Source organism: Pan paniscus, chromosome 12, assembly GCF_029289425.2.
Source record: "Pan paniscus chromosome 12, NHGRI_mPanPan1-v2.0_pri, whole genome shotgun sequence".
In the NCBI taxonomy this organism is placed as follows: domain Eukaryota; kingdom Metazoa; phylum Chordata; class Mammalia; order Primates; family Hominidae; genus Pan; species Pan paniscus.
Window position 1 is genome coordinate 29,234,606 of NC_073261.2, and position 14,336 is coordinate 29,248,941.

The 14,336-nt window shown below is 39.7% G+C and overlaps 1 protein-coding gene across 5 annotated transcripts in view; it reads right to left on the reverse strand.

The window, feature by feature from the left end:
- Positions 1-14,318, reverse strand: part of MRPL30 (mitochondrial ribosomal protein L30) — a 42,345-nt gene extending 28,027 nt beyond the window's left edge. For all 5 annotated transcript variants that reach the window (XR_010109246.1, XR_008624310.3, XR_008624311.2 and 2 more), the window contains exons 1-5: positions 14,180-14,318; positions 9,167-9,244; positions 7,163-7,243; positions 545-691; positions 252-325 (exon numbers count right to left, since the gene is read on the reverse strand). Coding sequence is in view for 1 of the 5 variants with exons in the window: in XM_008970971.4 (XP_008969219.1) it covers positions 252-325; positions 545-691; positions 7,163-7,243; positions 9,167-9,217 (353 nt within the window). In the remaining 4 variants the exon portion in view is untranslated. The remainder of the gene's footprint in view (positions 1-251; positions 326-544; positions 692-7,162; positions 7,244-9,166; positions 9,245-14,179) is intronic.
- Between the last annotated feature and the right edge of the window lie 18 nt (positions 14,319-14,336).

The window sequence follows — 14,336 nt, forward strand, 5'->3', positions numbered from 1 at the left end:
GAAGAAATGATAAATGTCTGAGATGATGGATATGCCAATTACCCTGATCGGATCACTATACTTTATATATATTGAAACGTCACTATGTACCCCATAAATATGTACAATTATTATGTGTCAATTAAAAAAAAACAAAATAAAATTTTAGTTTTTTAAAAAGTTTTTTTCAGAACATTAACGAAAAAAGAAAAATGCATTTAGAATTACACTAGGCAATACCTTTTAAAAAGAGCTGAGAAGAAACAACAAACCTTATCAAATGCTTAACTACTTTCAATTTTGCATTCACTGAAGGGATATTCTTGTGAACTTGAGGGGTATGTGCCTGTGAACAACAACAACAAAGCAATGTTATCAATCTGAAAAGCAGATAGTTCCATGTTTCAGTAAAATGTTAAATTGAAGGTTCATTCTAAGCCAAATTTATAAATAAATTACCCTAAGTAATACAAAATAAATAATAAATGTATACTGCAAAGTTTTAAAAGTATAAAATTTAAAGCAAATGTAAACAACACTAAAGATGATTAAAATAATTGCATACTTTTTCTAATCCAAGCATCTTTATTATATCTTTTTCCCAATATGGACGTCTTCTTGTACTTTTTATTCTGGTAACAATATGCAGTTTATGAGGGTTCTGTGGATCCCCACCATATTTTTCATGATCTTCAGGTGAGGCCTGAAACACCTAGAAAGGAAAGAATTATAAATGGTAAATTTCTAACTTACACAGTTTCTGTGTACCTCCCATTTTTTCTTAAAAGACACACACACATACACAACTACATAATTACCTCATCCTTAATCATCATGTAATCCTCAACCTCAGATTGAACATTTCTATCAATCTGATTATGCAGATAGATGGAGTTTAACCTGTAGAACAAAGCAGGAGCAACCAGACAACACTAAATAATTTAAATGTCAGGAGAATCTGTAAGCACTGCTATGAGCTGGGCACTGGGCTGCATCCTCTTCCCTCCCTATTCTCAGGTGAAGAGCTGACTATCAAGTGGGAAAACAAACATGTAAATTAAAAATGAAAATAAAACATAAGTATTATAAAAAGAATCTACAAAGTATTATGAGAATACAGGCAAATGACTAATGAACTCTGCCTATGAGGGATCAGAAACAGCTCCACAGAGCTAATATTTGAATTAATTATCTAAGAATCAAAAGGTGCTAAGAAACTATCCCACAGAAACACTCCTCTAAGTATACAAAATATACCGAATAAGGATGTGTATTCTAACACTATTTGTAACACTGAAAAATTTAAAGGCAACCCGTGTTCCTCACTATGATAACTACATTATGATGCATCCATTCTAAATAAAATGATAAATAATAAAACTAAGTAAAATGATACAAATACACAAATTCTTTTTTTTTTTTTTTTGAGATGGAGTCTTGCTCTGTCGCCCAGGCTGGAGTGCAATGGCACGATCTTGGCTCACTGCAACCTCTGCCCCCAAGGTTCAAGCGATTCTCTTGCTTCAGCCTCACGAGTAGCTGGGATTACAGGCGCACACCACCATGCCCAGCTAATTTTTCTATTTTTGGTAGAGATGGGGGTCTCACCATGTTGGCCAGGCTGGTCTCGAACTCCTGACCTTGTGATCCGCCTGCCTTGGCCTCCCAAAGTGCTAGGATTACAGGCGTGAACCACCACGCCTGGCGCAAATACACAAATTCTGATGTATCCTATAGGATACAATACTACCATTAAAATGAATGAGGTTTACTATCTTTGCAGGTCTTCACATTGAATGATGGCCATAATATATTCTTGAGCCCAAAACCAAAAAGAAATGTCCACACAATTATGTGTTGTAAGCTGTTATGTGCATCATCTGTACCAAATACATGAGTGTGCATATGTGATATATTCTATAAATACTGTTTCTAAGACTCATATAAAATATATATAAAGGTCTCAAAGACATTAGATCAAGAGTCATACTTCTGGGGAAGCAGATTTAGAAAAAAAATTGACCCCCAAAAAGATGGTATTTTAATAAAAAAGAATATCATTCATGATTAAAAACAGTTTTGTATAAATGTAAACAGTGTAAAAGTGTTCTTATTTCTCCACAGCCTTGCCAGCATCTATTGTTTCTTGACTTTTTAATAATCGTCACTCTGACTGGCATGAGGTAGTATCTCATTGTGGTTTTGATTTGCATTTCTCTAATGATCAGTGATGATGAGCTTTTTTTCATATGTTTCTTGGCCACATAAATATCTTCTTTTGAGAAGTGTCTGTTCATTTCCTTTGCCCACTTTTTGATGGGATTGTTTGTTTTTTTCTTGTAAATTTAAGTTCCTTGTAGATTCTGGATATTAGACCTTTGTCAGATGGGTAGATTGCAAAATTTTTCTCCCATTCTGTAGGTTGCCTGCTCACTCTGATGCGAGTTTCTTTTGCTGTGCAGAAGCTCTTTAGTTTAATTAGATCCCATTTGTCAATTTTGGCTTTTGTTGCAATTGCTTTTGGTGTTTTAGTCATGAAGGCTTTGCCCATGCCTATGTCCTGAATGGTATTGCCTAGGTTTTCTTCTGAGGTTTTTATGGTTTTGCACTATTGGTGGGAATGTAAATTAGTTCAACCATTGTGGAAGACAGTGTGGTGATTCCTCAAGGATCTAGAACCAGAAATACCATTGGACTCAGCAATCCCATTACTGGGTATACACCCAAAGGAATATAAATCATTCTACTATAAAGACACATGCACATGTATGTTTATTGAAGCAGTACTTACAATAGCAAAGACATGGAACCAACCCAAATGCCCATCAATGATAGACTGGATAAAGAAAATGTGGTACATATACACCATGGAATACTATGCAGCCATAAAAAGGAATGAGATCATGTCCTTTGCAGGGACATGGATGAAGCTGGATGCCATCATCCTCAGCAAACTAATACAGGAACAGAAAACCAAACACCGCATGTTCTCACTCATAAGTGGGAGTTGAGCAATGAGAACACACGGGGAGTTGGGGGCAAAGGGAGACCATTAGGACAAACACCTAATCCATGTAGGGCTTAAAACCTAGATGACGGGTTGATAGGTACAGCAAACCACCATGGCCCATGTATACCTATGTGACAAATCTGCACGTGTATACCGGAACTTAAAAAAAAATGTATACAGTGAGAGGTTCATATTATATTACTAAACAGAGAGAGCAGCTAGAGAAGCATTGATTCATATGAGATGAATCACATCTTAAAACACACAACACAGATTGAACTCCTTATTCTACTCTTTCCTCCTCATTACTGCACTTGACTAGTCTAAAAGAAAAAAATAAAACATACAACAAAGAAGGATGTGGAAGGAGTTGGCAGCAGTTATCTCGGGGTGGGTAAGATTAAGAGTATTTTTTGGTGAGTTTTGCTTGTTTATATTTTTCTAGAGATTTTGAAGAGATTAGGATGAGAAGGATGGTGGAGATCAGAGGAACGGGTAGGTGCACTAAAGAAAGGTGAGAATATTTAAAGGAACAGTATGAAGGAGCACAAAATATTTTGGAAAGGCAAGTGGTTCAGGGTGGCTAATATAGAAAAAAGCATGAAAAGTAATGCAGGGGATGAAGTTAAACTATGCGCGATTATGTTGAGCCTTTAGAAATTACCGCTGGGGATACAGAGTTAATGAAGGTTAGAACCAATGGGACCATGTTTCTAAGAGATTTGCAAAGAAAACTCTTACCTAAGAATAAAACCAACTGGGGATAGAGACTGATACAAGGAAACCCAGTTAGGAGGCACTTATGACCATGGTTTAAGAGCCTGAACTACAGTAGCTGTAACAGAAAAAGGACTGATATGGGAACTCTGGGCAGTAATATAGATGGATTTGTGTTGGGTGAAGAGGGAGGCTGAGCTTGATTCAGATGTCTCTAGTCTGGGAAATTAGATAGAGGATGGTAGCATTAACTGACATAACTAATACAAGAGACGCACCCTCTTTTTTATTTGGTTGTTTGGAGGGAAAGTAAGATGAGTTGAATTTTGGATATGAACTTGAAATACCTATAAGTTATCCAAGTAGCAATGTCTAGAAACCAGTTGAGAATACAGGAGAATACAGGAATAAGTTCAGACGATAGGCAGGGGCCAGGCGTGGTTGCTCACGCCTATAATTCCAGCACTTTGGGAGGCCAAGGGGGGTGGATCACGAGGTCAGGAGATCAAGACCATCCTGGCCAACATGGTGAAACCCCGTCTCTACTAAAAATACAAAAATTAGCTGGGTGTGGTGGCACATGCCTGTAATCCCAGCTACTTGGGAGGCTGAGGCAGGAGAATCGCTTGAACCCGGGAGATGGAGGTTGCAGTGAGCCGAGACCACGCCACCACACTCCAGCCTGGAGACAGAGCGAGACTCCGTCTCCAAAAAAAAAAAAAAAAAAAAAGATAGTCAGGGGCTATTTTCATGAGGTTTAAAGGTTTTCATATTTATCACAGTTGATGATCAAAACCACTGCCTTGCACATTTATTTTATTTAAAGTTCCAGGGCACAAATATAGGATGTGCAAGTTTGTTACATAGGTAAACATGTGCCATGGCAATCTGCTGCACTATTTGCTACACTTATCAACCCATCACCTAGGTATGAAGCCCAGCATGCATTAGCTATTTTTCCTGGTGGTCTCCCTCCACTCGCCCCCTACAGGCCCCAGTGTGTGTTATTCTCCTGCCTGTGTCTAGCCTTGCATATTTTAAATGAATGCCAACATTTGTATCTATCCTTCCAGAAATACAGAGTAAGAAACATGGAAAGATATAAGACAATATAGTTGTGGAAAGAATAGCAGTGGAAAGACAATGACTTGAAAAATAAAAAAGATTTCTTTATTTTGTTTTGAGACAAGGTCTCACTCTGTTGCCCAGGCTGGAGTGCACTGATCCGATCATGGCTCACTACACCGTTGACCTCTTGCTAAAGTGATCCTCTCATCTCAGCCTCCTGAGCAGTTGGGCCTACAGGCATGCACCACCACACCTAGCTAATTTTTAAATTTTTTGTAGATACAGAGTCTCACTATGTTGCCCAGGCTGGTCTTGAATTCCTGGACTCAAGAGATCCTCCTGCCTCAGCCTCCCAAAATGCTAGGAATATAGGTGTGAACCATTGTACCTGGATGAGATTTCTGATAAAAGAACACCAAGCACATTAAAGGTATCAAAGTAGTCAATGGTAATACTGTTTTATCTTTTAAGAAAATCAATGGAGAATGGTAGTCACCAGAAGCTAGGGAGAGGGGAAAATGGGGAGTTACTATTATTATTAATTTTTGAGACAGGATCTTGCTCTGTTGCCCAGGCTGGAGTGCAGTGGCACAATTATAGGTCACTGCAGCCTTAACCTCCTGAGTAGCTAGGACTACAGGTGTGTACCACAACACCCATCTAATTTTTTTTTTTTTTTTTTTGGTAGAGACTGGGTCTCCTTATGTTGCCTAGGTTGGCAGTTATTATTTAGTGGATATAGAGTTTCAGTTTTGCAAGATGAAAAGAGTTCTGGAGATAGATGGTTGTAATAGTTGCACAACAGTGTCAACGTACTTAATGCCATTGAATAGCACACTTAAAAGTGGTTAAGATGGTAAATGTTATATGTGTATTTTACCACAATAAAAAATATTAGGAACCCCCCACCCAAAACAAATAAACAAAAAACCCAGGCTTTACAAAGCTAAATGTAGTCTTTACCATACAATCCAGCAATTATGCTCCAGGTATTTAACTCATGAGTTGGAAATTTATGTCCACACAAAAATCTATACATGAATGTTTATAGCAGCTTTGTTCATTACTGTCCAAAACTAGAAGCAACCAAGATGTTTTTCCATAGGTGAATGCACACATAAACTGTGTATGTCTATGCAATGGGATATTATTCAGCAATAAAAAATAAGCAAGCAAGCCACAAAAAGACATGGAGGAACCTTACAGGTATATTGCTAAGAGAAAGAAGCCAGTTTGAAAGGGCTATATACCATATGATTTCAGCTATATTACATTCTAGAAAAGGCAAAACTATGGAGATAATAAAAAGATCAGTGCTTGCCAGGGGTTAGGAGTTGGGAAGGATAAATAGGTGAACCACAGGTGATACTTAGGGCAGTGAAACTATTCTGTATAATACTGTAATAGTGGATACATGACATTATGCATTTGTCAAAACCCATAGAACTTCACAACATGAAGACTGAACACTAGTGTAAACTATGGTATTTAGTTAATAATACTGTGTCCCGTTGGTTCATCAGTTGTGGGGGACACTGTATATGCTGGGCGGAGGGAGCACATAGGAACTCTCCATACTTCCCAATCAATGTTTCCGCAAACCTAAAACTGCTTTAAGAAATAAAGACTATTAATTAAAAAACAAATAAAAACAGGCCGGGCGCCTGTAATCCCAGCACTTTGGGAGGCCAAGGCGGGTGGATCACTTGAGATCAGGAGTGCAAGACCAGCCTGGGCAACATGATGAAACCCCATCTCTACTAAAAATATAAAAATTAGCCGGGTGTGGTGGCACGGGCCTGTGGTCCCAGATACTCTGGAGGCTGAGGCACAAAAACTGTTTGAACCCGGGAGACGGAGGTTGCAGTGAGCTGAGATTGCACCACTGCACTCCAGCCTGGGCAACAAAGCAAAACTCTCTTTAAAAAAAAATTTTAAACAAAAATCAATGGCGGGCTTAGTCAATATTATCTAAAAGAATGATAGGTACACAGAAATGAAATAGAAAAAGCTGAAAGATCCAAAGTAACAATGATCGATACGGAAAGTGAAAATGAAGAGTGACACAGTGAGAGCCTGAGTAGGAAGACCCACTGCTTTCTCAGGACAATGGTGATACCAACACACATGTACAAACCACAAGCAGGAATAAGTAGACTGAAATAATAAAAACCCATTACTGTGAAGGCCAGTGACACAAGTGATAGAACAGTTTTATTTTTATGATCACCATTCACATAAATCCCACTATGCTTTAAACTCTGTACCACCACCTACATCCACATATAATTTAACATAAAATCTTTCAATATTACAAAAACGGGTACCACTTAAAACATTTTTTAAAACAACACTAACATTTAAAAAAAAATCAAACTTTGTTCTTACTTTTTCTGGAATTCTTGATCTGGTGAATTTGTGACGAATCCAATCTGTACAAATAAGAGACTCCACACCTTTTGTCATGGTCTAAAATATGATATAAATCATTTGTTTTTTAGAATTCTGTCAGTACAGAAATCCATACCCACCAATCTTTAGGTAACAGAAGTCTGTTCCAACCTACCCTATAATTATTAAAGGTATATCTTAGCTCCCTAGCTGAGTGAATGCATCCCATCTAAGCACTAACATAATATAAAGCTAAAAGCATATAAATATACTTTTAGACCACGGATTGGTAACCGTTTTCTGTAAAGGACCAGATAGTAAACATTTCCAGCTCTAGAGCTATGTAGTCTCCATTGCCAAAACTCAGCTTGGCCATCACAGGGTAAAAGCAGTCAGACAATATGCAAACTTTTCTTTTTTTTTTTTTGAGACAGAGTCTCGCTCTGTCACCCAGGCTGGACTGCACTGGCGCAATCTCGGCTCACTGCAACCTCTGCCTCCTGGGTTCACGCCATTCTCTTGCCTCAGCCTTCTGAATAGCTGGGACTACAGGCGCCCACCACCATGTCCAGCTAATTTTTTTTTTGTATTTTTAGTAGAGATAGGGTTTCACCGTGTTAGCCAGGATGATCTCGATCTCCTGACCTCGTGATCCGTCCACCTTGGCCTCCCAACGTGCTGGGATTACAAGCGTGAGCCACCGTGCCCAGCCGGGTGTGGCTATTTTTCAATAAAACTGTTATTTACAAAAATAGGTGGCAGGCTGAATTTGGCCTAAAGGCCATAGTTTATCAACTCTTGCTCTAGACAATGTGCAATAACTCACATTTAACAAGACAATACAAAAGAAATCCAAAATGAGTTTCTAGTTTCCCTCCTAGTTCTAACAATGTCATCACTCCTAGTTCCTACTTCTTGTTCCTGCTCTACATTCCTCCAATCCCATTTCTCTCAGGCTGCTGAAGAAAAAGGATTCACTGCCAACCTTTCATACCAGGATACTGCTGTGGGAATGGGCAACAGTCATTCCCATCATTCCCTCCCAGCATTTCCTGCATTGCAGAGATGGCATAAACCACTAGAAGACAGGCACTGGGCTGAGTTCTGCTGCCTACCAGCTGTGAGACATGAGACACTTACTCTCTCAGAGGGTCAGTTTCCTCAGCTCTAAAAAGGAACTCATATTGACCTCACAGGATTAATCTGAGGTTAAGGTAATATATACAAAGCCCCTTACATTGCTGTCATCTGCAGCCAGGAGCAGGTCAATAGGCTCATCTAGGCTCTGGCCCTTATGAGCAGATTGGGCAGCACCACTGCACTTTCTAAAAGCAAGCCTAGAAGGAGATACATGAAAATACTAACACTGAGGGTCTCTTAGAGATTATTTCTCTTCCTTCTGATTTTCTATATTTTTCTAATATTTTATTATTGAAAATGCACTCCTTCCGTAATCTAAGGGGAAAAACAACCTAAAACTTTAAGATTAAGACAGACCAAGGGGAATCAATGACAGCCATTTTTTATTGGCATGTTTTCCAGAAAAATATCTTTTTTGATTCTAGATCTTTAGGGATAAAACAGCAGAAAAACCATATATAAACAAGATTAACTCTCAATATCTAAACAATTTCGAAAAGGAACTGGTGAAATAACTTAATTTTGGGTGGCTGGGGCAGGTGGATCACAAGGTCAGGAGTTGGAGACCAGCCTGGCCAATATGGTGAAACCCCCGAGTATATGAAAAATACAAAAATTAGCCAGGCATAGTGGCAGACACCTGTAGTCCCAGCTACTCAGGAGGCTGAGGCCGGAGAATTGCTTGAATCAGGGAGGCGGAGACTACAGTGAGCCCAGATTGTGCCACTGCACTCCAGCCTGGGTGACAGAGAGAGACTCCGTCTCAAAAAAATAAAAAAAAGAACTTAGCTTGCCTTGTAATGATTAAAAAAAAAATTCATAAGGGGTAGAAAAGACAAATTCTTGAAAAGAAACACTTACCTGTAGTCTGCCTGGGGGCCATTGAACTACTAAGCGCAAAATCCCAGCCATAAGTGTAGTGATTGCTCTCTTTAGAGGCTGTGGGAAGTAGGAAGTAGACCCATCAGTCAACTATGTCTTGGAAATGAACAGGTTTCCCCTTCTCTAGTATTAAAAAACTAAGCAGCAAATTAATTGTAAACTTTAACGGTAAAATTATTGGTTATTTTAATACAATAAGGGCACAAATTAATTTATAAATGTTTTATTCAACCACAGGTAGTAATTATACACATTAACCACATCCCACTTTCATCAAATGAGTCAGTCCTAGATTGATTCCACAAAATTACTATCATTTAAAGTGTCTTCTTCAACAATGAAGGCAGATAAAGAATGCTTTGCCATAGAATCACAGAAAATTAAAGAGCTAGAAGGGACTGAAGAAATTCCAACTCCTATAATTAGAACTGACTGCCCACATCCTTACTTTATGAATGAGGATCACGAATTCCAGAAAGTTCAATAACTTATCCAAGTGCATCCAGCTATCAATAAAGTTTGTGGTCTGGAACCCCATTCTCCTAATTCCTAGGCAAGTGCATTTTCACTAAATCATAACACCTTTCTGTTAAAAAGTAGAATTTTTTTTGCTTGTTTGTACTTTTTAAACTATTCTCAATGCACACGCATTGCTTCTATAACCTAAAAAGGTCATATTTATTTAATTAGACACAAAACAACTGTAGCCTACTATACTGACTTATACTGACAGCAGAAAGATTAAGTTCATGAACTACATGTATATCTCGGACAGGTTACTTAATTTGTGCGTTACAATTTTTCCCCCAGAAAAGAAAGAAAATACCTGTCTTGCAAATGAGTTATTCTACAAAGCACCTAAAACAGTACCTGGCATGTGGGAAGCCCTCAATAAATGGTAGCTTTTATTATTATTAAATTATTACAAAGCTAATAAGAATACTCTTAAAACTGCAGTCTCCAACCTTTCTGACACTGGACCAGTTTCATGGAAGACAATTTTTCCACAGATAGGGAGGGGTGGAAGGGAAGGTTTCCGGATGAAACTGTTCACCTCAGATCATCAGGCGTTAGATTCTTATAAGGAGCATGCAATCTAGATCCCTTGCATGCACAGTTCACAGTAGCGTTCACGCTCCTATGAGAATCTAATGTTGGACTGCTCTGACAGGCGGTGGAGCTCAGGTGGTAATGCTCACTCAACCACAGCTCACCTCCTGCTGTGCCACCTGGTTCCTAATGGGCCAGCAAATGGTCTGGGTCTAAGGCCTGGGGTTTGGAGACTTCTGCTCTAACACACTAAAATAGGTTAAGTGTTGTAATTCAGTGTCCCGCAGATTCTAGCTCATTCAAGTTCTGCAAGTCTTTCCTGTGATGTGGATAAAGCAATGGAACTGTGAGAATCAACGCAAGACATCTCCTGAAGACAGCCAGACCTCAGAAACATTCCTCAGCAACTGAACCTATCTAATGCTAAATTATTTTACCAGACTTCCTCGTATCAAGGTTAGGTACTTAATCCAACATACTTAGCTTCACACTTTAAAAAATCTTTCTGATCACTTAGATCTCAACAAAATCCTAACTGGACTTCTGCTTCCATTCAAATTCCCCTAATATCTTTTTTGTATATCAGCAATAAATCATCTCATTAAATCTTAGATCATGTCACTCTGCTCAAAAATCTTCCAGAGAGCCAGGATTCTCACTGTTGAAGTGGGAGGTTACACATAAGCAAGAGGGGAAGGCTACAATGATCCTTCTATACTAGATTGGAAATGGAACTCATGTTTAGCTTAATATAGCTATTGAGGGATATAGAAGTAATTATAGATATGCATATATACATGGGCTAGCTCTGCTAGCTGAGAGGACTTAAAGCAATAGCACTCAGTGGCAAGGAGCACACCCAGTGCCCAGATCTTGGCTGCATTCTTTAATAAAAGGAACCAGTGCTCCTTTGAGAAATGGCTGATTATGTCTGGAGCACTTTGTAATGCTAGAAAGGAACTGCTGGAAAAAACATAACGATGGGGTATGTCAAAGGGACACTGCAGTCAACTGTACCCAAAGCTGGAACAATTTCAGCAACAAAATAAGTAACAAAGTATTACTGGCTTATAATCCAAACCAAAATAAATAAATAAATAAACAACCCTAAATTCATCCTAATATAAATAGGTGAATAAGTTAATGAGAAAGAACAAATATCCCATTCAGAAGAATTCCAAATAATTTATGTAGGTGCTCTCTCCCAGTATCTTCCCAAACACCTAACTGCCTCAAAACTGTCAATAATATCAAAAACAAGGAAAGTCTGAGAAACTGTCACAGTTAAGAGGAGCCTAAGGAAGAAGTCATGACCATTAAATGTAATGTGGTATCCTGGATGGGATCCTGGAATAGCAAAAGGACATTTGGCAAAAACTAAGTAAATCTAAATAAAGTATGGACTTTAATAACGTATCAATATTGGTTCATCAACTGTACACAGGTATACCAAACATGAAAGGGGGAAACAGTGTAGCATATACAGAAACTCTGTACCATCTTCACAACTTCTTTGAAAATCTAAAACTATTCAAAAATAAAGTTTATGAAAAAATTAAAACCTCCAATGCTTGTCCATTTTGATCACAGTGAAAATCAAATTTTTTTTTTTTTTTTTTTTTTTTTTTGAGACAGAGTCTCGCTTTGTCACCCAGGCTGGAGTGCAGTGGCCCAATCTTGGCTCACTGCAACCTCCGCCTCCTGGGTTCAACCGATTATCCTGCCTCAGCCTGCTGAGTAGCTGGGATCAGAGGCACGCACCACCACGTCCAGCTAATTTTTGTATTTTTAGTGGAGACGGGGTTTCACCATGTTGGCTAGGCTGCTCTTGAACTCCTGGCCTCAGGTGATCCGCCCGCCTGGGCTCCCAAAGTGCTGGGGTTACAAGCATGGGCCACTACCCCCGGCTCTAATTCTTAACCCTCACCCTCTCACGTCTTTGTAGTAGAGCACTACCAACCTTCCCCACCTCCAGGACTCCATCTCCAATTACTCTCTTGCTCAATCACCAGACACGCTGCCCCCCTTGTTTGATCTAGAACTAGTCAAGCAGGCATGCTCCCTTTGACTGACCATTCCCTCTCCTGGAATGATCCTGATATTTACATGGCTAATTTCCTTATCTTTTTCAATTTTTGGCTCAAATCTCACCTTTTCAATGAGGTCAACCCAGATCACATCATTTAACATTTTCACCCATACCCCAACTGTCAAGACTCCCAGTTCCTCTTCACTGCTTTCTATCGTGCTTATCTTCTAACGTAACTTAATTATCTGTTAGGTTTTGTTGTTTAGTGCATGTACATTCAATAACACGCTAATTCCATAGGAAAAGGGTTTTTAGATTTTGTTGTTTTGGGTCTGTTATATTCATAGAAGTATCCCAAACATCTGTGTAAAGCGGTATCTGCCCTATAGCAGACACATAATATATTTTTGCAGAATAACTGAAGTTTAAATATTTACAGACTTCTGAAGGTGTGACAGTCAAAAGTTACAAGTTTTTAGAGACAGTCTTGCTATGTTTCTGGTATTGAACTCAGCCTCAAGCAATCCTCAATTTTCCCAGTAATTGGAGCTAGGTGTGTGTCACCACGTTTGACTCAAAGAATACGTTTATTTTATCTTATTTATTTTTTTGAGACAGAGTCTCGCTCTGTCGCCCAGGCTGGAGTGCAGTGGCACGATCTGGGCTCACTGCAAGCTCCGCCTCCCGGGTTCACGCCATTCTCCTGCCTCGGCCTCCCCAGTAGCTGGGACTACAGGCGCCCGCCCCGACGCCCGGCTAATTTTTTGTATTTTTAGTAGAGACGGGGTTTCACCGTGTTAGCCAGGATGGTCTGGATCTCCTGACCTCGTGATCCTCCCGCCTCGGCCTCCGAAAGTGCTGAGATTACAGGCGTGAGCCACCGCGCCCGGCAAGGAATACGTTTTAATAAAGTAAAAGTTACTGTTAATAATTAGGCACGTAACTCCTGGACCCTGAAACAATTATGCTGTCTTCTGTAAAATAGGAAAATATCAGGCATCACAGGAGAAGTATGATCCCATTTCTATTTTTTAAATGTCTGTGAACGTGTGTAATCACAGAAAAACTCTGGAAGGTTGTCAGAAAAACGTTAACATACCCCTGGGGGTATGAAAAAAGGCGTTTTTCCTCCCCCTTCTCCCCCCCACCGACCGATAGTTCTTTTGTCTTTTTACAATAAGCATGCATGCAACAGGAATGTTAAAAATCGATTTCTTTTTCTAAACCGACAATGTATATAATTATTAAAGGGGGAAAAACACTTCTGAAATGCAAAACATGGAATCACTCTTGCAGAGATACCAGAGATCTCTGAAAGCTGGAAGCTTGTCTCTTCTCTGAACTCCTAGTGCCTAACAAGCAGTAGGCAGCCCTCATTACGGCCTCTTGGCAAAAAGGGCAGAACAAACAGCTTTTGGTAGGTCTCGATCAAAATGGTAACAAATCACAGTTTTAATAAAATGGCAAATATTCTAACTGCCAACTCTTGGATGTTTGCATTATAAAATGAAGCAATACAAAGATAAAGGCAATTTTCTGTCTTCATTAAAAAAAAAAAAGCAACCTTAATACCCAGTGGCAACCCTAAGTTATGAATAAAGCAGCAGCACAGAAAATGTTGCTTGGGTTCCCTTTCCCAAGCTGTCCAGCCTCGGCGGCTCCGTTCTTGAGCTCCAAGAGTCTGGGCACAAAAAGCCGCGTGGCCCTGGATCCTGCAAATTGGGAAACTGGGGGATCCTGCAGGCCAATGGCCTTACGGGAGCCAATGTGACGGGATCAGGCGCAGACCCATTTAGGTTGCCGTAACCGGCCAACTCAGAACGCAATAGGGAAAATCAATTAGGATCTGCAGAGGGTTCCCGGATACACCTTGCGAAGAATGCCGCACTCTCCGCCACTCACTCCCCACTCACCGGCACCCGCTAAACCTTCAGCCTGAACTTTTCCTCCGAAGGGAAGCAGAGCAGAGGAAGAACTACTAAGTGCTACACTCAAAGCCTGCCGTCGCAGTGAGCGCGACCTCCAAACTGAGGCATTTTTGTTCCGGCGAAATCCCTCCCACTCAGGAAA